Source organism: Oncorhynchus gorbuscha, linkage group LG06, assembly GCF_021184085.1.
Source record: "Oncorhynchus gorbuscha isolate QuinsamMale2020 ecotype Even-year linkage group LG06, OgorEven_v1.0, whole genome shotgun sequence".
NCBI classification, from domain to species: domain Eukaryota; kingdom Metazoa; phylum Chordata; class Actinopteri; order Salmoniformes; family Salmonidae; genus Oncorhynchus; species Oncorhynchus gorbuscha.
In genome coordinates, this window is record NC_060178.1 from 7766439 (window position 1) to 7791559 (window position 25121).

The window sequence follows — 25121 nt, forward strand, 5'->3', positions numbered from 1 at the left end:
GAACTATTGCAGTCAGAATGATCTAATTGAGAAGGAATAGAACTATCGTCTGCTACTATTAAGACACCAGAACTATAGGCAACTAGAAATAGGCCTATTAAGAACAGAACTATAGGCTACTATTAAGAACTATGATCATTGCCACTTGAGAACTAGGCTCTGAGAACACTACTATTAGAACTATAGGCTACTATTAGAACTATAGGCTACTATTAGGGAAGTAGAACTATAGGTTTTCTATAGGCTACTATTGAAGAACTATAGGCTACTATTAGAACTATGGGCTATTAGAACTATTAGAACTATAGGCCACTATTAGAACTATAGGCTACTATTAGAACAGGCCAGAACTATAGAACTATAGGCTACTTCAGAACTATAGGCTACTATCAGAACTATAGGCTTTAGAACTATAGGCTACTATTTGTCTGAACTACTATTAGAACTATAGGCTACTTTTCTATTAGAATGTTATTAGAACTATAGGCTATTAGAACTATGGGCTACTATTAGAACTATAGGCTACTATTAGAACTATGGGCTATTAGAACTATGGGCTACTATTAGAACTATGGGCTACTATTAGAACTATGGGCTACTATTAGAACTATGGGCTACTATTAGAACTATTAGAACTATAGGCTACTATTAGAACTATGGGCTACTATTAGAACTATAGGCTACTATTAGAACTATTAGAACTATAGGCTACTATTAGAACAGTAGCTACTATTAGAACTATAGGCTACTATTAGAACTACTATTAGAACTATAGGCTACTATTAGAACTATTAGAATTAAGAACTATAGAACTATAGGCTACTATTAGAACTATTAGAACTATTTAGGATACTATTAGAACTAGGCTATTAGAACTATTAAGAGCTATTAGAACTATAGGCTACTATTAGAAGTAGGCTACTATTAGAACTATAGGCTACTATTAAGAACTATAGAACTATAGGCTACTATTAGAACTATAGGCTACTATTAGAACTATTAGAACTATGGGCTACTATTAGAACTATAGGCTACTATTAGAACTATAGGCTACTATTAGAACTATAGGCTACTATTAGAACTATAGGCTACTATTAGAACTATAGGCTACTATTAGAACTATTAGAACTATAACTACTATAGAACTATAGGCTACTATTAGAACTATTAGAACTATGGGCTACTATTAGAACTATAGGCTACTATTACAACTATAGGCTACTATTACAACTATAGGCTACTATTAGAACTATGGGCTACTCTTAGAACAACTATGGGCTACTATTAGAACTATGGGCTACTATTAGAACTATGGGCTACTATTAGAACTATTATAACTATAGGCTACTATTAAGAACTATAGAACTATAGGCTACTATTAAGAACTATAGAACTATAGGCTACTATTAGAACTATAGGCTACTATTAAGAGCTATAGAACTACAGGCTACTATTAGAACAGTAGGCTACTATTAGAACTATAGGCTACTATTAAGAACTATAGAACTATAGGCTACTATTAAGAACTATAGAACTATAGGCTACTATTAGAACTATAGGCTACAATTAAGAACTATAGAACTATAGGCTACTATTAAGAACTATAGAACTATAGGCTACTATTAAGAACTATAGAACTATAGGCTACTATTAGAACTATAGGCTACTATTAGAACTATATGCTACTATTAGAACTATAGGCTACTATTAAGAACTATAGAACTATAGGCTACTATTAAGAACTATAGAACTATGGGCTACTATTAGAACTATAGGCTGCTGCTTGAACTATAGGCCACTATGAGAACTATAGGCTACTATGAGAACTATAGGCTACTATTAGAACTATAGGCTACTATTAGAACTATAGGCTACTATTAGAACTATGGGCTACTATTAGAACTATAGGCTACTATTAGAACTATAGGCCACTATTAAGACCTATAGGCTACTATTAGAACTATGGGCTACTATTAGAACTATAGGCTACTATTAGAACTATGGGCTACTATTAGAACTATTAGAACTATAGGCCACTATTAGAACTATAGGCTACTATTAGAACTATGGGCTACTATTAAGAACTATAGAACTATAGGCTACTATCAGAACTATAGGCTACTATCAGAACTATAGGCTACTATTAGAACTATAGGCTACTATTAGAACTATGGGCTACTCTTAGAACTATAGGCTACTATTAGAACTATAGGCTACTATTAGAACTATGGGCTACTATTAGAACTATGGGCTACTATTAGAACTATGGGCTACTATTAGAACTATGGGCTACTATTAGAACTATAGGCTACTATTAGAACTATGGGCTACTATTAGAACTATGGGCTACTATTAGAACTATGGGCTACTATTAGAACTATGGGCTACTATTAGAACTATGGGCTACTATTAGAACAATTAGAACTATAGGATACTATTAGAACTATGGGCTACTATTAGAACTATGGGCTACTATTAGAACTATTAGAACTTTAGGATACTATGGGCTACTATTAGAACTATCGGCTACTATTAGAACAATTAGAACTATAGGATACTATTAGAACTATGGGCTACTATTAGAACTATAGGCTACTATTAGAACTATTAGAACTTTAGGATACTATTAGAACTATGGGCTACTATTAGAACTATTAGAACTATAGGATACTATTAGAACTATGGGCTACTATTAGAACTATAGGCTACTATTAGAACTATTAGAACTTTAGGATACTATTAGAACTATAGGCTACTATTAGAACTATTAGAACTATAGGCTACTATTAGAACTATAGGCTACTATTAGAACTATCAGCTACTATTAGAACTATTAGAACTATAGGCTACTATTAGAACTATAGGCTACTATTAGAACTATAGGCTACTATTAGAACTATAGGCTACTATTAGAACTATAGGCTACTATTAGAACTATAGGCTACTATTAGAACTATCGGCTACTATTAGAACTATAGGCTACTATTAGAACTATTAGAACTATAGGCTACTATTAGAACTATCGGCTAGTCTTAGAACTATAGGCTACTATTAGAACTATTAGAGCTATAGGCTACTATTAGAACTATAGGCTACTATTAGAACTATTAGAACTATAGGCTACTATTAGAACTCCATAAACTATTAGGACCTCATTTAATAGGCCAATATTTTATCTGCATGGCATACCAGTTATCTGTGCATTTTTTAAATTGAATTCAGGCTTTAGAATTTAGTGCACACTGTGGGTTTGCAGTTGTATGATGGACTTTTTTACATAACACAGTTGACTTAACTCACTTTATTTTCGATATCAATTTCAATCCTTTTCACACAGTTTTAAGTGGGAGATCAATAAGTTATGAGACTAGCATCATGATGCAACATGGTGGAATCACCATCAGATATACTGTCTCTTTGTCTAACAGGACTCCCCTCCCTGTCCCCTGTCCTCTCCCCTCCCTGTCCTCTCCCCTCCCTGTCCACTCTCCTACCTCTCCTCTCCCTTCCCTGTCCTGTCCTCTCCCCTATCCTCTTCTTCTCCTGTCCTCTCCTCCTCTCCTTGACCTCTCCCCTGTCCTCCACTTCTCCTTTCCTCTCCCCTATGTCCTCTCCCCTATCCTCCTCTTATCTTCTCCTCTCCTCTCCCCTGTCCTCCTCTTCTCCTCTCCTCTCCCCTGTCCTCCACTTCTCCTTTCCTCTCCCCTATGTCCTCTCCCCTATCCTCCTCTTATCTTCTCCTCTCCTCTCCCCTGTCCTCTCCCCTGTCCTCCTCTTCTCCTCTCCTCTCCCCTGTCCTCTCCCCTGTCCTCCACTTCTCCTTTCCTTTCCCCTATGTCCTCTCCCCTGTCCTCCTCTTCTCCTCTCCTCTCCCCTGTCCTCTCCCCTGTCCTCCTCTTCTCCTCTCCTCTCCCCTGTCCTCTCCCCTGTCCTCCACTTCTCCTTTCCTCTCCCCTATGTCCTCTCCCCTGTCCTCCTCTTATCTTCTCCTCTCCTCTCCCCTGTCCTCCACTTCTCCTTTCCTCTCCCCTATGTCCTGTCCCCTATCCTCTTCTCCTTTCCTCTCCTCCTCTCCTTGTCCTGTCCATCTCCCCTATCCTCCTCTCCTCCTCTCCTCCTCTCCCCTGTCCTCTCCCCTGTCCTCCTCTTCTCCTCTCCTCTCCTCTCCCCTATGTCCTCTCCCCTGTCCTCCTCTTCTCCTTTCCTCTCCTCCTCTCCTTGTCCTGTCCATCTCCCCTGTCCTCCTCTCCACCTGTCCTCTCCCCTGTCCTCCTCTCCCCTGTCCTCCTCTCCTCTCCTCTCCCCTGTCCTCTCCCCTGTCCTCCTCTTCTCCTCTCCTCTCCTCTCCCCTGTCCTCTCACCTGTCCTCCTCTTCTCCTCTCCTCTCCTCTCCCCTGTCCTCTCCCCTGTCTTCTCCCCTGTCCTCCTCTTCTCCTCTCCTCTCCCCTGTCCTCCTCTTCTCCTCTCCTCCCCCCTGACCTCTCCCCTGTCCTCCTCTTCTCCTCTCCTCTCCCTTCTTGCCTAGTTAAATAAAGGTTCAATTCTCCTCCTCTCCTCTCCCCTGTCCTCTCCCCTGTCCTCTCCCCTGTCCTCCTCTTCTCCTCTCCTCTCCCCTGTCCTCTCCCCTGTACTCTCCCCTGTCCTCCTCTTCTCCTCTCCTCTCCTCTCCCCTGTCCTCCTCTTCTCCTCTCCTCTCCCTTCTTGCCTAGTTAAATAAAGGTTCAATTCTCCTCCTCCCCTCTCCTCTCCCCTGTCCTCTCCCCTGTCCTCTCCCCTGTCCTCCTCTTCTCCTCTCCTCTCCTCTCCCCTGTCCTCTCCCTTGTCCTCCTCTTCTCTCCTCTCCTCTCCTCTCCCCTGTCCTCTCCCCTGTCCTCCTCTTCTCTTCTCCTCTCCTCTCCCTGTCCTCTCCCCTGTCCTCCTCTTCTCCTCTCCTCTCCCCTGTCCTCTCCCCTGTCCTCCTCTTCTCCTCTCCTTTCCCCTGTCCATCTCCCCTGTCCTCCTCTCCTCTCCTCTCCCCTCTCCTCTCCCCTGTCCTCTCCCCTGTCCTCCTCTTCTCCTCTCCTCTCCCCTGTCCTCTCCCCTGTCCTCCTCTTCTCCTCTCCTCTCCCCTGACCATCTCCCCTGTCCTCCTCTCCTCTCCTCTCCTCTCCTCTCTTCTCCTCTCCCTTCTTGCCTAGTTAAATAAAGGTTCAATTCTCCTCCTCTTCTCTTCTCCTCTCCTCTCCCCTCTCCTCTCCCCTGTCCTCTCCCCTGTCCTCCTCCTCTCCTCTCCTCCTCTCCTCCCCTCCCCTCTCCTCTCTCCCTCCTCTCCTCTCCTCTCCTCTCCTCTCCTCTCCTCTCCTCTCCTCTCCTCTCCTCTCCTCTCCTCTCCTCTCCTCTCCTCTCCTCTCCTCTCCTCTGTCCTCTCCCCTGTCCTCCTCTTCTCCTTTCCTCTCCCCTCTCCTCTCCCCTGTCCTCCTCTCCTCTCCTCTCCCCTGTCCTCTCCCTTCTTGCCTAGTTAAATAAAGGTTCAATTCTCCTCCTCTTCTCTTCTCCTCTCCTCTCCCTTGTCCTTTCCCCTCCCCCTGTGCCCTCCTCTCCTCCCCAGGTCTGGAGATCACAGCAGAGAACTTCATGGAGCGTTTGGACAATGGCTTCCTGCTGTGCCAGCTGGCTGAGACTCTACAGGAGAAGTTCAAGCAGAACCAAACCAAGAACCATGGAGAGGTGCCTGGCGCTGGCCATGGAAAGGTACTGGCTAGGAAACCTAAAAGTGCTGATCTAGGATCAGTTTAGCCTTTTAGATCATAATGAGGAATAGATTATATGGAGAAGGGGGACCTGATCCTAGATCAGCACTGTTACTGAGAAACCTTTATAGGCCTCCCGGGTGGCGCAGTGGTTAAGGGCGCTGTACTGCAGCACCAGCTGTGCCATCAGAGTCCCTGAGTTCGCGCCCAGGCTCTGTCGTAACCGGCTGCGACCGGGAGGTCCGTGGGGCGACGCACAATTGGCCTAGCGTCATCCGGGTTAGGGAGGGTTTGGTCGTTAGGGATATCCTTGTCTCATCACGCACCAGCGAGTCCTGTGGCGGGCCGGGCGCAGTGCGCGCTAACCAAGGTTGCCAGGTGCACGGAGGACGCATGACCTTTGTCTCTCCCGAGCCCGTACGGGAGTTGTAGCGATGAGACAAGATGGTAACTACTAAACAATTGGATACCACAAAATTGGGGAGAAAAATGGGGTAAAATTCGAAGAAGAAAAAAAGAGAAACCTTAGTCTGGTCCCAGATCTGTTTGTGCTGTATTGTCAACTCCTGTGGTTGGTTGGCATGACAAACAGACAGATCTGGGACCAGACTAAGGATCATTGTGGGAAAGGAGGATACCTAGTCAGTTGTACAACTGAATGCATTTAACCTGAAATGTGTCTTCCGGACTTAACCCAACCCCTCTGAATCACAGAGGTTGCTATATATTGTACTGGTTCAGTTATTATGTCTCCAACAGCAGTATTATCAACATTTAAATATCTCCCCAGTCCAACAACACTCCAAGGGAAAGGGGGATGCCTAGTCAGTTGTTCAATTGAATGCATTTCAACCGAAATGTGTCATCCGGACTTAACCCAACCCCTCTGAAACACAGAGGTGCGGGGCAGCTTCCTTAAACGATGTCATCGGCACCCGGGGAGCAGTTGTTGTTGGGGGTTAACTGCCTTGATCCACCTTGCCGGCTGGGGGATTCGAACCTGCAACCTTTTGTTTACTGGTCCAACGCTCTTAACTGCTAGGCTACCTGCTGCTCATGTAACCATAGTTAACTGCCTTCATCAAGGGTAGAACAACTGATTTTAAAATAAATTATTGGCCCCTTTGCCAGTTTGTCTATTCGAACCAACAACCTTTTGGTTACTGGCCCAACGCTCTAAATGCTAGGCTGAAGGTAATCACCAGGCTGATTTTGTAGTTGAGGTTCGGGTTTCGCCCCATGCAGTGCCAATCATAATAAAAACAAAGACTCGTCAGCAAAATACCCTCTCCATTATATCTGGGAAATGTGAATTATTTTGTCTCGTTGTTTTTGTTGTCCTTGAATTCAATGCTACCACTGAATTAGTAAATATCTCATGGTCTTACTGCCACCATGGAATTATGACTCAGAATTTTTAGCATTTGGCATCTCTCAAGGACTAAGATCTTTTGTTTACATAGAATATTAGGAATGCCAAAAAACACAACCCAACCCTGTATTTTGGCTGTTAATCAACCTCTGAATTCCCCCAGATTGACAGACAAGATTTTACTTTGGAGGTTGAAGGAGATCCCCCCCCCCCCCCCCCACACACACACCCCCCACCCAACCCCAGGATTGTGTTACAATTTATCCTACTTATAGTTCCACAGGAATCTGAAAACAGACATAATATTAGCCTGTGGCTCGACAGATGGTCTTACATACATGCCACATTTGAAAGAAACTGAAGTATCAGTATTCCTACTTCGATAATAGCTGACTGTCTTGTTGTTAAGAAGCGGTTGATTTGGATGATATAGTGTTTTGATGTTTTCATATCATTTATAAACCTTTATTTAACCAGGCAAGTCAGTTAAGAACAAATTCTTATTTTCAATGACGGCCTAGGAACAGTCTAATCAGACAGTCTAATTGACCAATTGAGACTTTTACATTTACATTTAAGTCATTTAGAAGACGCTCTTATCCAGAGCGACTTACAAATTGGTGCATTCACCTTATGACATCCAGTGGAACAGTCACTTTACAATAGTGCATCTAAATCTTAAAGGGGGGGGGGATACTTATCCTATCCTAGGTATTCCTTAAGACATCAGATTCCCAGTCATTTTGTTTTCTTAAAATGGATTTCCTAAGATATTCTAGCAAAGTCTGTTTCTGCAAGGTCTTTGGCATGTCATGGCTGTAGTGAGCTGTTGGTACAAGATTTCCCCCTCTTGCGGCCCAATATTTGAATAGAGGCCACATACAGGATATTGGAGTGAGTAGCACTGTATAGGAAGGTAGTGTATAGGAAGGTAGTGTATAGGAAGGTAGTGTATAGGAAGGTAGTGTATAGGAAGGTAGTGTATAGGAAGGTAGTGTATAGGAAGGTAGTGTATAGGAAGGTAGTGTATAGGAAGGTAGTGTATAGGAAGGTAGTGTATAAAGAATTAAAGAGAATGTTTAGCTTGTTTTGGCCGTGAGCCCAACTGTAAAGTAATGTACCTGTCTCTATCCTCTCAACTGTAAAGTATCCCTGTAAAGTAATGTACCTGTCTTCCTCAACTCTGGCACTGTAAAGTAATGTACCAGTCTCTATCCTCTCAACTGTAAAGTATCCCTGTAAAGTAATGTACCTGTCTTCCTCAACTCTGGCACTGTAAAGTAATGTACCTGTCTCTATCCTCTCAACTGTAAAGTATCCCTGTAAAGTAATGTACCTGTCTTCCTCAACTCTGGTACTGTAAAGTAATGTACCTGTCTCTATCGTCCTCAACTCTGGTACTGTAAAGTAATGTACCTGTCTCTATCTTCCTCAACTCTGGTACTGTAAAGTAATGTACCTGTCTCTATCGTCCTCAACTCTGGTACTGTAAAGTAATGTACCTGTCTCTATCGTCCTCAACTCTGGTACTGTAAAGTAATGTACCTGTCTCTATCGTCCTCAACTCTGGTACTGTACCTGTCTCTATCGTCCTCAACTCTGGTACTGTAAAGTAATGTACCTGTCTCTATTGTCCTCAACTAGAGAGAGAGAGAGAGAGAGAGAGAGAGAGAGAGAGAGAGAGAGAGAGAGAGAGAGAGAGAGAGAGAGAGAGAGAGAGAGAGAGAGAGAGAGAGAGAGAGAGAGAGAGAGAGAGAGGCAGACACACACACAGAGAGAGAGAGAGAGAGAGAGAGAGAGAGAGAGAGAGACACACACACAGAGAGAGAGAGAGAGAGAGAGAGAGAGAGAGAGAGAGAGAGAGAGAGAGAGAGAGAGAGAGAGAGAGGCAGAGAGGCAGACACACAGAGAGAGAGAGAGAGAGAGATGTTGTTGTTCACCAGAAACAAACTGGATGCGAATAGAGTCTTGAGGGCAGTTAGCTTCAAACTCAGTAGCAAGGGAAACTGTTTGTTGAGAAAGTTGACATATATATGGTAATAACTTTAATGCTTTCAGGCCCTAAGGGCTATTGCTGATTAGTTATTCCACTGGGCTGGAGTGTTGCATTGCAATAATTTTACTGAGGGAATGACCAAGAGGGGAGGAATGGGCTCTTTTGTTTTGCTTTGAGCGAGAATCTCTCTAGGTTTGCTTGGAGGCTTCAGAGAATTCCTGATCAGAACTGGGTTCAAATAGCATTTGAAATCATTTTGCTGGGCTTTGAGCTTGCATGGCGCAATGGAACCAATGGAACCAATGGAACCAACAGAACCAACGGAATAGAATACTGTAAACCTCGACCTTCTGGCAGGCTAAAAGTATTGTCTGTTACAGAGCTGCTGGTGTGGGTCTCCTGATGCTGGTGTGGGTCTGTTACAGAGCTGGGGATGGTGGGTCTCCTGATGCTGGTGTGGGTCTGTTACAGAGCTGGGGATGGTGGGTCTCCTGATGCTGGTGTGGGTCTGTTACAGAGCTGGGGATGGTGGGTCTCCTGATGCTGGTCTGTTACAGAGCTGGGGATGGTGGGTCTCCTGATGCTGGTGTGGGTTTGTTACAGAGCTGGGGATGGTGGGTCCCCTGATGCTGGTGTGGGTCTGTTACAGAGCTGGGGAAGGTGGGTCTCCTGATGCTGGTGTGGATCTGTTACAGAGCTGGGGATGGTGGGTCACCTGATGCTGGTGTGGGTCTGTTACAGAGCTGGGGATGGTGGGTCTCCTGATGCTGGTCTGTTACAGAGCTGGGGATGGTGGGTCTCCTGATGCTGGTCTGTTACAGAGCTGGGGATGGTGGGTCTGCTGGTGTGGGTTTGTTACAGAGCTGGGAATGGTGGGTCTCCTGATGCTGGTGTGGGTCTGTTACAGAGCTGGGGATGGTGGGTCTCCTGATGCTGGTCTGTTACAGAAATGGGGATGGTGGGTCTCCTGATGCTGGTGTGGGTTTGTTACAGAGCTGGGGATGGTGGGTCTCCTGATGCTGGTGTGGACTGTTACAGAGCTGGGGATTGTGGGTCTCTTGATGCTGGTGTGGGTCTGTTACAGAGCTGGGGATGGTGGGTCTCCTGATGCTGGTATAGACTGTTACAGAGCTGGGGATGGTGGGTCACCTCATGCTGGTGTGGGTTTGTTACAGAGCTGGGGATGGTGGGTCTCCTGATGCTGGTGTGGACTGTTACAGAGCTGGGGATTGTGGGTCTCCTGATGCTGGTGTGGGTCTGTTACAGAGCTGGGGATGGTGGGTCACCTGATGCTGGTCTGTTACAGAGCTGGGGATGGTGGGTCTCCTGATGCTGGTGTGGACTGTTACAGAGCTGGGGATGGTGGGTCTCCTGATGCTGGTGTGGACTGTTACAGAGCTGGGGATTGTGGGTCTCCTGATGCTGGTGTGGGTCTGTTACAGAGCTGGGGATGGTGGGTCACCTGATGCTGGTCTGTTACAGAGCTGGGGATGGTGGGTCTCCTGATGCTGGTGTGGACTGTTACAGAGCTGTGGGATGGTGGGTCTCCTGATGCTGGTGTGGGTCTGTTACAGAGCTGGGGATGGTGGGTCTCCTGATGCTGGTCTGTTACAGAGCTGCTGCTTACTGTTAATTTTGTTTGATAGTTTAATTCACTTTTGTTTGATCTATTTCACTTGTTTTGGCAATGTTAACATATGTTTCCCCATGCCAATAAAGCCCCTTTGAATGGAAATGAAACTAAATAAAGCCCTTGTGAATTGAGAGAGCTAAAGAGACTCTGGAGAAAGTGGTATGTTGTTTCAGCTGACCTAGAAACCTGTTCACTCTCCCTAAAAGAAGATAAGGGGAAGGTGAACCCATATTTATCTCTGAGCTCAATAGGTCATGTTTGTAGAGACTGGGCTTGAAAGATGGTCAGTCAGTTAGGCAGACTGTTACAATATTACATCTCGAGACTTATTACCTTTCCCTTTCTTCTTCTTCTTCCTGCTCTCATCTCTTACTAAGCAGGTTATTTCATGAGAGATTGAACATGGCACTCGCTGTTTAATATACCTGGGGCCAATTTCTCCCCAATACTTTAGTCAATTAACAGACCTGCCGGCCGCAATGAAATCTACGGCAGGATTAATACACCTTCCGTTTCAGTGGCTCCGGCGACGTTGTTCTGACCAGCAACTGTCTGCTCGCAGAGAAATGGAACAAATACATGTTTGGAACTGATCATTGATCGCACGAATGAATAAAATCAATTGATTATTGAATGTTATCGATGGACACAGCTTTGTAGGATTTAAATATACACCGGCTGCCTCCTGTTCAACGCTTGAACTCTGTAACGAATATTTTTGAATGGCTGTCGCAGTTCACGAATTATAGGTCTATTCTCCCATTCCGCTAAGTGTCGTTGACAATCTAGTCCGGTTGCGCCTGCAACTAGACCTCGTATTCAAATGTATCAATAAATCATCTTATTTATATGCCTAGCAATCACAAATGTACATTGTTTGAAGCACAGTTTTAGAACTTTCAGTCACGGTTGACAGCTCCGATAAGTCCCCCAAATGGTGAACGAGATGGCTTTTAGAATCATGATTTCTTCCAAGTTTTTGGGGTTCATCGTTCGCAGGTAGCGAGTCCTGCATGCTCTGGGCGTTACTGACTCAAATGAACAGAATGAGTCCAAAGATTGAGTTATTTTGACTGAACGAGTCGAACAGATCAGATTCTGTAAAAACAGAAACTTTCCATGGAAGTATTTAGACCCCTTTTAGATCCAGCCTTATACTAAAATGGATTAAATTAAATGTTCTACACACAATACCCAATATTAACAAAGCGAAAAACAAGTTGATATTTTAGCAAATATATTTTTTTTAAACACACAAAAAAAACAATGCCTTATTTACATAAGTATTCAGACCCTTTGCTATGAGACTCTAAATTGAGCTCAGGTTGAATCCTGTTTCCATTGATCATCCTTGAGATGTTTCTACAACTTGATTGGAGTCCACCTGTGGTAAATTCAATTGATTGGAAAAAAAACAAGCCGTGAGGTCGAAGGAATTGTCTGTAGAGCGTAGAGACAGGATTGTGTCATGGCACAGATCTGCGGAAGGGTACCAAAACATTTCTGTAGCATTGAAGAGATACAGATATCTATTAGATAATTATTTGGGGAAGGATCATTACACTATGACGTCATAACACCCTCTTGCCGTTATGTTAAGGATAGAAGAGATACAGTTAAAGTCGGAAGTTTACATACACCTTAGCTAAATACATATAAACTCAGTATTTCACAATTCCTGACATTTAATCCTAGTAAAAATTGTCTTATGTTAGTTAGTATCACCACTTTATTTTAAGAATGTGAAAGGTCAGAATAATAGTAGAGAGAATTATTTATTTCAGCTTTTATTTCTTTCATCACATTCCCAGTGGGTCAGAAGTTTACATACTAATTGAGTGTATTTGGTAGCATTGCCTTTAAATTGTTTTAACTTGGGTCAAATGTTTCAGGTAGCCTTCCACAAGCTTCTCCCAATAAGTTGGTTGAATTTTGGCCCATTCCTCCCGACTCTCACGACTTCCACCTGACTGTGGCTCCCCTGCCTGTTTGGGCGGTGCTCGGCGGTCGTCGTCACCGGCCTACTAGCCACCACCGATCCCTTTTTCGTTTTCTATTTGTTTTGTCTTATTAGTTGCACCTGTGTCTTTTGTGTTTGCTTGATGGGCTTCCTTATTTATAGCTAGGCTACCTGCCCTTGTTTTGTGCGGGATTACACTTATGTTACGTGTGTGTGATTTTGGTGTTCGTGCTCCGGACCTGGTACCCTGTGTGTTCTGGGTTGGTCCACATTTTTCCGCGCCCTGTGTTGTGGGCATTGTTTTCTGCAATTATTAAAGTGCACTTCTTCCTGTGGAAATATATGCTCTTTGCGCCTGATTCCTCCTCACGCACCTAGTTATCTGTGACACTTTTTCAGTTCTGCCAACAAATGTTCTATGGGATTGAGGTCAGGGCTTTGTGATGGCCACTCCAATACCTTGACTTTGCTGTCCTTAAGCCATTTTGCCACAACTTTGGAAGTATGCTTGGGGTCATTGTTCATTTGGAAGACCCATTTTCGACCAAGCTTTAACTTCCTGACTGATATCTTGAGATTTTGCTTCAATATATCCACATAATTTTCCATCCTCATGATGCCATCTATTTTGTAAAGTACACCAGTCCCTCCTGCAGCAAAGCACCCCCACAACATAATGCTGCCACCCCCGTGCTTCACGGTTGGGATGGTGTTCTTCGGCTTTCAAGCATCACCCTTTTCCCTCCAAACATAACGATTGTCATTATGGCCAAACAGTTGTATTTTTGTTTCATCAGACCAGAGGACATTTCTCCAAAAAGTACGATCTTTGTCCCCATGTGCAGTTGCAAACCGTAGTCTGGCTTTTTTATGGTGGTTTTAGAGCAGTGGCTTCTTTCTTGCTGAGCGGCCTTTTAGGTTATGTTGATATAGGACTAGTTTTACTGTGGATATAGATACTTTTCTACCTGTTTCCTCCAGCATCTTCACATGGTCCTTTGCTGTTGTTCTGGGATTAATTTCCACTTTTCACACCAAAGTACATTCATTTCTCTGAGACAGAACGTGTCTTCTTCCTGAGCGGTATGACGGCTGCGTGGTCCCATGGTGTTAATACTTGCGTACTATTGTTTGTACAGATGAACGTGGTACCTTCAGACATTTGGAAATTGCTCCCAAGGATGAACCAGACTTGTGGAGGTCTACAATTATCTTGGCTGATTTCTTTTGATTTTCCCATGATATCAAGCAAAGAGGCAGTGAGTTTGAATGTAGGCCTTGAAATACATCCACAGGTACAACTCCAATTGACTCAAATGACATAAAGCCATGACATCATTTTCTGGAATTTTCCAAGCTGTTTAAAGGCACAGTCAATTTAGTGTATGTAAACTTCTGACCCACTGGAATGGTGATACAGTGAATTATAAGTTAAATAATCTGTCTGTAAACTATTGTTGGAAAAATGACTTGTGTCACGCACAAAGTAGATGTCCTTACTGACTTGCCAAACTATAGTTTGTTAACAAGAAATTTGTGGAGTGGTTGAAAAATGAGTTTTAATGAGTCCAACCTAAGTGTATGTAAACCTCTGACCTCAACTGTACTTGGTTGGAACAGAAATTAATCTTCTGCCTTTCTCCCAACATCAGACACATTGAGAAACACAGTCAGCACCACTGGATGAAGAGCTGGTGGATGACCTGACAAACATTTGTTTTGTAACCTTAATCTCTCTCCATCTAATCCTAACCTCTCTCCCTCTAATCTTAACCTCTAATCCTAACCTCTCTCCCTCTAATCCTAACCTCTCTCCCTCTAATCCTAACTCTCTCCCTCTAATCCTAACCTCTATCCTCTAATTCTAACCTCTCTCCCTCTAATCCTAAACTCTCTCCCTCTAATCCTAAACTCTCTCCCTCTAATCCTAACCTCTCTCCATCTAATCCTAACCTCTCTCCCTCTAATCCTAACCTCTAATCCTAACCTCTCTCCATCTAATCCTAACCTCTAATCCTAACCTCTCTCCCTCTAATCCTAACCTCTCTCCCTCTAATCCTAACTCTCTCCATCTAATCCTAACCTCTATCCCTCTAATCCTAACCTCTCTCCCTCTAATCCTAACCTCTCTGTGTCTAATCTTAACCTCTCTCCGTCTAATCCTAACCTCTCTCCCTCTAATACTAACCTCTCTCCCTCTAATACTAACCTCTCACCCTCTAATCCTAACCTCTCTCCCTCTAATCCTAACTCTCTCCATCTAATCCTAACCTCTATCCCTCTAATCCTAACCTCTATCCCTCTAATCCTAACCTCTATCCCTCTAATCCTAACCTCTCTCCCTCTAATCCTAACCTCTCTCCCTCTAATCCTAACCTCTATCCCTCTAATCCTAACCTCTCTCCCTCTAATCCTAACCTCCTTGTGTCTAATCTTAACCTCTCTCCGTCTAATCCTAACCTCTCTCCGTCTAATCCTAACCTCTCTCCGTCTAATCCTAACCTCTCTCTGTCTAATCCTAACCTCTCTCTGTCTAATCCTAACCTCTCTCCGTCTAATCCTAACCTCTCTCCGTCTAATCCTAACCTCTCTCTGTCTTATCTCTCTCTCTCTCTCTCAGGCCATCCCGTGTCGGAGGATCCCGTGTCGTGCCAGTGCTCCCTCTGGTTCCTTCTTCGCCAGGGACAACACAGCTAACTTCCTGACCGGGTGTCGTCAGGTGGGGGTGGGAGAGACCTGCCTGTCTGAGTCTGAGGGACTGGGTGAGTACGGATGTGGGTCCATTTGCCTTAATGCTCTGTATTGATTATTTCAAGTTACAAGACAACTGACCAAATCGCAGATCTCAGTTCCCTCTCATTGGGTTTTAGAACAAGGCATCTGAACGTTTCCTGAATTCACTGAAGTCAAATGAAATTAACCTCAAACTTGGCGAGAAGAGTACACTTCCTCTGATCACCGTTGGTCAGTTTTCCCTCTCTCTCCCCACCCCTGTCCCCCTCTCTCCCCACCCCTATGCCCCTCTCTCCCCACCCTTATCCCCCTCTCTCCCCAACCCTGTCCCGCTCTCTCCCCACCCCTGCCCCGCTCTCTCCCCACCCCTATCCCGCTCTCTCCCCACTCCTGTCCCCCTCTCTCCCCACCCCTGTCCCCCTCTCTCCCCACCCCTGTCCCCCCTCTCCCCACCCCTGTCCCCCTCTCTCCCCACCCCTGTCCCCCTCTCTCCCCACCCCTGTCCCCCTCTCTCCCCACCCCTGTCCCCCCTCTCCCCACCCCTATCCCCCTCTCTCCCCACCCCTGTCCCCCTCTCTCCCCACCCCTGTCCCCCTCTCTCCCCACCCCTGTCCCCCTCTCTCCCCACCCCTGTCCCCCTCTCTCCCCACCCCTGTCCCCCTCTCTCTCCACCCCTGTCCCCCTCTCTCCCCACCCCTGTCCCCCTCTCTCCCCAGTCCTGTCGTCCTGCCCCAGCGAACAAAATCACTTACAGCCCAGACAGAGACCATCCCCTCATCTCCTCTCCATTCCTCTCCCTCTCTACACCAAATCAAATCAAATCAAATTTATTTATATAGCCCTTCGTACATCAGCTGATATCTCAAAGTGCTGTACAGAAACCCAGCCTAAAACCCCAAACAGCAAACAATGCAGGTGTAAAAGCACGGTGGCTAGGAAAAACTCCCTAGAAAGGCCAAAACCTAGGAAGAAACCTAGAGAGGAACCGGGCTATGTGGGGTGGCCACACCCGGGTAGAGATTATAACAGAACATGACCAAGATGTTCAAATGTTCATAAATGACCAGCATGGTCAAATAATAATAAGGCAGAACAGTTGAAACTGGAGCAGCAGCACAGTCAGATGGACTGGGGACAGCAAGGAGCCATCATGTCAGGTAGTCCTGGGGCACGGTCCTAGGGCTCAGGTCCTCCGAGAGAGAGAAAGAAAGAGAGAATTAGAGAGAGCATATGTGGGGTGGCCAGTCCTCTTCTGGCTGTGCCAGGTGGAGATTATAACAGAACGTGGCCAAGATGTTCAAATGTTCATAAATGACCAGCATGGTTGAATAATAGTAAGGCAGAACAGTTGAAACTGGAGCAGGAGCATGGCCAGGTGGACTGGGGACAGCAAGGAGTCCTCATGTCAGGTAGTCCTGGGACATGGTCCTAGGGCCCAGGCCAGTTGAAACTGGAGCAGCAGCATGGCCAGGTGGACTGGGGACAGCAAGGAGTCATCATGTCAGGTAGTCCTGGGGCATGGTTCTAGGGCTCAGGTCCTCCGAGAGAGAGAAAGAAAGAGAGAAGGAGAGAATTAGAGAACGCACACTTAGATTTACACAGGACACCGAATAGGACAGGAGAAGTACTCCAGATAAACAAACTGACCCTAGCCCCCCGACACATAAACTACTGCAGCTACACCAGCTCATCTTCTGTTGTCCACAGACTCCATCCACAATAGCCTGACTTCACACAATACCCACTTGGACAGCAGACTGTCCTGAGACGGCTGAGACTGCCTTGGCTTACCAAATGACTGATATGGACTGTAATGTGTATTTTAAGCAGTCGTTCACTGTACAGAACATCCCAGGAAACAGAGTAAGAGAAGAAAGACAGTGGGGAGAATGATATTTAAATATTTCACCCAGTCGTACAGTGGGGAGTTTCGTGTTGCTCTCTTCTATGCTGTTAAAGTCTACGTCAGTGTCTAGATTCTGCATTATGTTTTCTGTGTCCCAAATGGCACCCTATTCCCTATATAGTGCACTACTTTGAATCAGAGCCCTATGGCATGGACAAAAGTAGTGCCCTATATAGGGAATAGGTTGCCATTTGGAACACAAGCAGTATATGTCTGAATTTAATGTGAAGATGATCTCAGAGCATCTCTTGAAATATGCATGAGAATACCTAGCCTTTTAAACCTGATTGATGAAGGCCACGTCAGCCGAAGAGGTGCAGACGATTCGCATTAGCATTTTCTCTCTCCTGGTCGGTTTTCTGGCGGTTGGTTTATTCCCCTCTTGTTTTCAACCCCAGCCAGCTATGCTCCTAGACATTTCTTTTTTTATTCAGTGAAAAATACATCTGGATAATTTAGGACTAGAATGGAATAGAACTTGATTGTCCATCCAAGGCTAGTTAGTGTGGTCACAACCACAGTGTGTTACAACAGGGTAGCTAAGCTAACTGTCCTGTTCCCTAGAGGCTAGTTAGTGTGGTCACAACCACAGTGTGTTACAACAGGGTAGCTAAGCTAACTGTCCTGTTCCCTAGAGGCTAGTTAGTGTGGTCACAACCACAGTGTGTTACAACAGGGTAGCTAAGCTAACTGTCCTGTTCCCTAGAGGCTAGTTAGTGTGGTCACAACCACAGTGTGTTACAACAGGGTAGTTAAGCTAACTGTCCTGTTCCCTAGAGGCTAGTTAGTGTGGTCACAACCACAGTGTGTTACAACAGGGTAGCTAAGCTAACTGTCCTGTTCCCTAGAGGCTAGTTAGTGTGGTCACAACCACAGTGTGTTACAACAGGGTAGCTAAGCTAACTGTCCTGTTCCCTAGAGGCTAGTTAGTGTGGTCACAACCACAGTGTGTTACAACAGGGTAGCTAAGCTAACTGTCCTGTTCCCTCAAGGCTAGTTAGTGTGGTCACAAACACAGTGTGTTACAACAGGGTAGCTAAGCTAACTGTCCTGTTCCCTCAAGGCTAGTTAGTGTGGTCACAACCACAGTGTGTTACAACAGGGTAGCTAAGCTAACTGTCCTGTTCCCTAGAGGCTAGTTAGTGTGGTCACAACCACAGTGTGTTACAACAGGGTAGCTAAGCTAACTGTCCTGTTCCCTCAAGGCTAGTTAGTGTGGTCACAACCACAGTGTGTTACAACAGGGTAGCTAAGCTAACTGTCCTGTTCCCTCAAGGCTAGTTAGTGTGGTCACAACCACAGTGTGTTACAACAGGGTAGCTAAGCTAACTGTCCTGTTCCCTCAAGGCTAGTTAGTGTGGTCACAACCACAGTGTGTTACAACAGGGTAGCTAAGCTAACTGTCCTGTTCCCTAGAGGCTAGTTAGTGTGGTCACAACCACAGTGTGTTACAACAGGGTAGCTAAGCTAACTGTCCTGTTCCCTCAAGGCTAGTTAGTGTGGTCACAAACACAGTGTGTTACAACAGGGTAGCTAAGCTAACTGTCCTGTTCCCTCAAGGCTAGTTAGTGTGGTCACAACCACAGTGTGTTACAACAGGGTAGCTAAGCTAACTGTCCTGTTCCCTAGAGGCTAGTTAGTGTGGTCACAACCACAGTGTGTTACAACAGGGTAGCTAAGCTAACTGTCCTGTTCCCTCAAGGCTAGTTAGTGTGGTCACAACCACAGTGTGTTACAACAGGGTAGCTAAGCTAACTGTCCTGTTCCCTCAAGGCTAGTTAGTGTGGTCACAACCACAGTGTGTTACAACAGGGTAGCTAAGCTAACTGTCCTGTTCCCTCAAGGCTAGTTAGTGTGGTCACAACCACAGTGTGTTACAACAGGGTAGCTAAGCTAACTGTCCTGTTCCCTCAAGGCTAGTTAGTGTGGTCACAACCACAGTGTGTTACAACAGGGTAGCTAAGCTAACTGTCCTGTTCCCTAGAGGCTAGTTAGTGTGGTCACAACCACAGTGTGTTACAACAGGGTAGCTAAGCTAACTGTCCTGTTCCCTAGAGGCTAGTTAGTGTGGTCACAACCACAGTGTGTTACAACAGGGTAGCTAAGCTAACTGTCCTGTTCCCTCAAGGCTAGTTAGTGTGGTCACAACCACAGTGTGTTACAACAGGGTAGCTAAGCTAACTGTCCTGTTCCCTAGAGGCTAGTTAGTGTGGTCACAACCACAGTGTGTTACAACAGGGTAGCTAAGCTAACTGTCCTGTTCCCTAGAGGCTAGTTAGTGTGGTCACAACCACAGTGTGTTACAACAGGGTAGCTAAGCTAACTGTCCTGTTCCCACTCTTTCTCCTTCTTTCCTTCTTTTCCCTGTGATGGATTGAATAGTGTATCATCACGGTGTAGCTGTACGACAACAGGTTTGGAGAACTATTGCTGTCATGATGCATGGTGTGCTGTGTCACACGTCATTATCCCCATCGATCCTCCCACTGTCTGTCACTGTGTTCGTGGGAGTCTAGTTTTAGTCTAGAAATTCCTGTTTTGTCTGATCTTCAAAAAAATATATATTCCTGGAGCTGTTTTAAGCCCCCAAAACTCATGTTCACCTTAAACTACCACACCAATATTAAAAAGGTCATCTTTAACAAACAACACTTTTAATTTCCTCTCATACCCATTGGCATGTGCGTATTCGAGTTTTAAACCACTTTAACCCAGTTTCAATTAGATATTATTACCAGCTGGTCATTTGAGATGTGTTACAAGGAAGATCATTCGCTTAATTAATTAATTAATATTGATTTCTCCTATTAGTTCTTCACAAGCAGCCACAGGAAGTGTGTCTGTGTCTCCTCCAACTGGGAAGGATAGCATCTCGGTAAGAAAGAATTGATGAGGGATTTTTCCCCTTATTTTTCATTTAAAAAATGATTAAATTAAAATGCCTTCAATATCAATTGAATTTGTAGGTATGTTTTTATATCATATACATGTGTATTTAAATAGAAGTTTAATTAACCTTTTGATGACATCCTGTCAGAGACGATTATCCTCAGTCTGTAAAAATATCAAACCTAAATAAGTGAGGTAGTCCCGCTCCTAAAATATTGTACATTTTTTTGGATTGAGAGAGTGATGAAATGGCAGTTGGCCAGATTCAACTCCATGCTGCAGTGGTATAGATAATCTGTGTGATGAAACGACAGTGGGCCAGATTCAACTCCATGCTGCAGTGGTATAGATAATCTGTGTGATGAAACGACAGTGGGCCTGATTCAACTCCATGCTGCAGTGGTATAGATGCAAAAAACAGTGGCTTTGACTGCCAGACCACCACCCGAGGCCACTGTAAACCATTGCATTGTTGAATACTTGTTTCTGATTGGCTTGAAGGGCATTCTAGGGCGTTATTTTCCTTTAGTAACACACAGTATATTTTCATGATAGAATTAAAAAGGCTATAGTTCATAAATGTTCTATGTTTGAGCTGCTTTTGAAAACCAAAAGTCGAATTGAAAATATTATTGGCATTGTTGAATTCGATTTTCATGATAGCAAGCTAGGACTGATGGTTTGGTTATCTAAACTAGCAAGTCTGTTTGGTTACCACGGCAACTTCTGTAGCTATCTAAATTAACTTGTTAGCTACTTCGGTGGCTGTTGAACACATTTCTACCGGGAAATGTAACACATTTCTACCGGCAAATGTGTTAAATTATAGTCACGGTATAAAAGACATGGAAAATAATGCAACTCCGTGAAAGGTCATTTCCTCTCAGCTGGCGCGTTGTGGAACACACCTTCCACGTTGTTTATGTTGTGGAACACACCTTCCACGTTGTTTATGTTGTGGAACACACCTTCCACGTTGTTTATTATTCTCTGATGATGCGTTGTGGAACACACCTTCCACGTTGTTTATTATTCTCTGATGATGCGTTGTGGAACACACCTTCCACGTTGTTTATGTTGTGGAACACATCTTCCACATTGTTTATGTTGTGGAACACACCTTCCACATTGTTTATTATTCTCTGATGATGCGTTGTGGAACACACCTTCCACGTTGTTTATTATTCTCTGATGATGCGTTGTGGAACACACCTTCCACGTTGTTTATTATTCTCTGATGACTCGTTGTGGAACACACCTTCCACGTTGTTTATGTTGTGGAACACACCTTCCACGTTGTTTATGTTGTGGAACACACCTTCCACGTTGTTTATGTTGTGGAACACATCTTCCACATTGTTTATGTTGTGGAACACACCTTCCACGTTGTTTATTATTCTCTGATGATGCGTTGTGGAACACACCTTCCACGTTGTTTATTATTCTCTGATGATGCGTTGTGGAACACACCTTCCACGTTGTTTATTATTCTCTGATGATGCGTTGTGGAACACACCTTCCACGTTGTTTATGTTGTGGAACACACCTTCCACGTTGTTAATGATTTTCCATAGAACGCATAGCCCGTCGTTGATTATCCCTTTAGTAATGTATACCTTAATGTAAACTGCTTTTCCAATGGTCTCATTCTTTAGGTACAACGTGGAGCCTCCTTGGCTTATCAAGCTGGAGAAGGAGATAGGTGAAGGTAGGGGTCCTCCTGTTCTGTCTCCCATTCTCCATCCCCCTCTCCAACCCCCTCTCCAACCCCCCCATCCCCCTCTCCAACCCCCTCTCCAACCCCCTCTCCAACCCCTCTCCAACCCCCTCTCCAACCCCCCCATCCCCCTCTCCATCCCCTCTCCAACCCCCTCTCCAACCCCCTCTCCAACCCCCCATCCCTATCCCCCTCTCCAACCCCCCATCCCCTTCTCCATCCCCCTCTCCAACCCCCTCTCCAACCCCCTCTCCAACCCCCCATCCACCTCTCCATCCCCCTCTCCAACCCCCCCATCCCCCTCTCCATCCCCCTCTCCATCCCCCTCTCCAACCCCTCTCCAACCCCCTCTCCAACCCCCCATCCCCATCCCCCTCTCCAACCCCCCCATCCCCTTCTCCATCCCCCTCTCCATCCCCCTCTCCAACCCCCCATCCCCCTCTCCATCCCCCTCTCCAACCCCCTCTCCAACCCCCCCCATCCCCCTCTCCATCCCCCTCTCCAACCCCCTCTCCATCCCCCTCTCGAACCCCCTCTCCAACCCCCTCTCCATCCCCCTCTCCAACCCCCTCTCCAACCCCTCTCCAACCCCCTCTCCAACCTCCTCTCCAACCCCTCTCCAACCCCCCATCCCCCTCTCCATCCCCCTCTCCAACCCCCCCCTCCTCCTCTCCTTCACGTCGTCTAGCCAGAAGAGCACAGGGAAGCTGTTGGATGATGCAGTGAGTTGGGTGGAATGCTGAACTTTTTCATGGATATTTCTGGGAATTACCAGTAATTTGTGGTGGTTTTCGACCCTTATTGACCTCCATACTCATCTGGTGTTTAACTATAACAAAATCCCCACAAGAATAGTAAACAAACAAGACATTTGACCAACTGGGGATATTTTATTAGTCCCCACAATGTCGAATTCTATTTCTAGAGGGTTAAGGTTAAGAATTAGGGTTAATGTTGTTGTTGGGGGAGGCCAGAGAGAAGTGCTGATTCTGGAGGTAGGCTGCTCATATGACTTTTACATGGAGTCAACCATTTCTGACAAGATGCTTAAAATACCAGCCCCTCATCACCCCTGAACAGACCTTTTCTGAGGAGCTGCTTAAATTCCAGCCCCTCATCACCCCTGAACAGACCTTTTCTGAGGAGCTGCTTAAATACCAGCCCCTCATCACCCCTGAACAGACCTTTTCTGAGGAGCTGCTTAAATTCCAGCCCCTCATCACCCCTGAACAGACCTTTTCTGAGGAGCTGCTTAAATACCAGCCCCTCATCACCCCTGAACAGACCTTTTCTGAGGAGCTGCTTAAATACCAGCCCCTCATCACCCCTGAACAGACCTTTTCTGAGGAGCTGCTTAAATTCCAGCCCCTCATCACCCCTGAACAGACCTTTTCTGAGGAGCTGCTTAAATACCAGCCCCTCATCACCCCTGAACAGACCTTTTCTGAGGAGCTGCTTAAATTCCAGCCCCTCATCACACCTGAACAGACCTTTTCTGAGGAGCTGCTTAAATACCAGCCCCTCAACACACCTGAACAGCCTTGGATATCAGTGCAGGCTTGCTGTGTTGATATTGGGAAGTCTGGGTCATGTTTACAGGCTGACAGTACCTGTCCTTCAGATAGCAATCTGGGTCATGTTTACAGGCTGACTGTACCTGGCCTTCAGATAGCAGTCTGGGCCATGTTTACAGGCTGACTGTACCTGGCCTTCAGATAGCAGTCTGGGTCATGTTTACAGGCTGACTGTACCTGGCCTTCAGATAGCAGTCTGGGTCATGTTTACAGGCTGACTGTACCTGGCCTTCAGATAGCAGTCTGGGTCATGTTTACAGGCTGACTGTACCTGGCCTTCAGATAGCAGTCTGGGCCATGTTTACAGGCTGACTGTACCTGGCCTTCAGATAGCAGTCTGGGCCATGTTTACAGGCTGACAGTACCTGGCCTTCAGATAGCAGTCTGGGCCATGTTTACAGGCTGACAGTACCTGGCCTTCAGATAGCAGTCTGGGCCATGTTTACAGGCTGACTGTACCTGGCCTTCAGATAGCAGTCTGGGCCATGTTTACAGGCTGACAGTACCTGGCCTTCAGATAGCAGTCTGGGCCATGTTTACAGGCTGACTGTACCTGGCCTTCAGATAGCAGGCCTACATCAGATGAGGATATAGAGGTACTGCTCTGTATCAGCAGTCGTTGGCAGCCTTGCTGTGTGGAGGAGAAGGTGCTGTCTGTTTCCCCAGGGGTTCCAGAAGGTGCTGTCTGTTTCCCCAGGGTTCAGAAGGTGCTGTCTGTTTCCCCAATGGTTCAGAAGGTGCTGTCTGTTTCCCCAGGGGTTCCAGAAGGTGCTGTCTGTTTCTCCAGGGTTCAGAAGGTGCTGTCTGTTTCCCCAGGGGTTCCGGAAGGTGCTGTCTGTTTCCCCAGGGTTCAGAAGGTGCTGTCTGTTTCCCCAGGGTTCAGAAGGTGCTGTCTGTTTCCCCAGGGTTCCAGAAGGTGCTGTCTGTTTCCCCAATGGTTCAGAAAGTGCTGTCTGTTTCCCCAGGGGTTCCAGAAGGTGCTGTCTGTTTCCCCAGGGGTTCCAGAAGGTGCTGTCTGTTTCCCCAGGGGTTCCAGAAGGTGCTGTCTGTTTCCCCAATGGTTCAGAAGGTGCTGTCTGTTTCCCCAGGGGTTTCAGAAGGTGCTGTCTGTTTCCCCAGGGGTTCAGAAGGTGCTGTCTGTTTCCCCAGGGGTTCCAGAAGGTGCTGTCTGGTTCCCCAGGGGTTCCAGAAGGTGCTGTCTGGTTCCCCAGGGGTTCCAGAAGGTGCTGTCTGGTTCCCAGGGGTTCCAGAAGGTGCTGTCTGGTTCCCAGGGGTTCCAGAAGGTGCTGTCTGGTTCCCAGGGGTTCCAGAAGGTGCTGTCTGGTTCCCAGGGGTTCCAGAAGGTGCTGTCTTGGTTCCCAGGGGTTCCAGAAGGTGCTGTCTAGTTCCCCAGGGGTTCCAGAAGGTGCTGTCTGTTTCCCCAATGGTTCAGAAGGTGCTGTCTGTTTCCCCAGGGGTTCCAGAAGGTGCTGTCTGTTTCCCCAGGGGTTCCAGAAGGTGCTGTCTGTTTCCCCAGGGTTCAGAAGGTGCTGTCTGTTTCCCCAGGGGTTCCAGAAGGTGCTGTCTGTTTCCTCAATGGTTCAGAAGGTGCTGTCTGTTTCCCCAGGGGTTC

The 25121-nt window shown here is 45.9% G+C and overlaps 1 protein-coding gene across 1 annotated transcript in view; it reads left to right on the forward strand.

Moving 5' to 3' along the window:
* LOC124036983 (growth arrest-specific protein 2-like) overlaps positions 1-25121 on the forward strand; it is a 50140-nt gene that overhangs the window by 12284 nt on the left and 12735 nt on the right. The window contains exons 3-8 of the mRNA XM_046351597.1: positions 5588-5730; positions 15311-15452; positions 20141-20204; positions 21874-21942; positions 22406-22519; positions 22615-22657. Coding sequence (XP_046207553.1) covers positions 5588-5730; positions 15311-15452; positions 20141-20204; positions 21874-21942; positions 22406-22519; positions 22615-22657 — 575 coding nt within the window. The remainder of the gene's footprint in view (positions 1-5587; positions 5731-15310; positions 15453-20140; positions 20205-21873; positions 21943-22405; positions 22520-22614; positions 22658-25121) is intronic.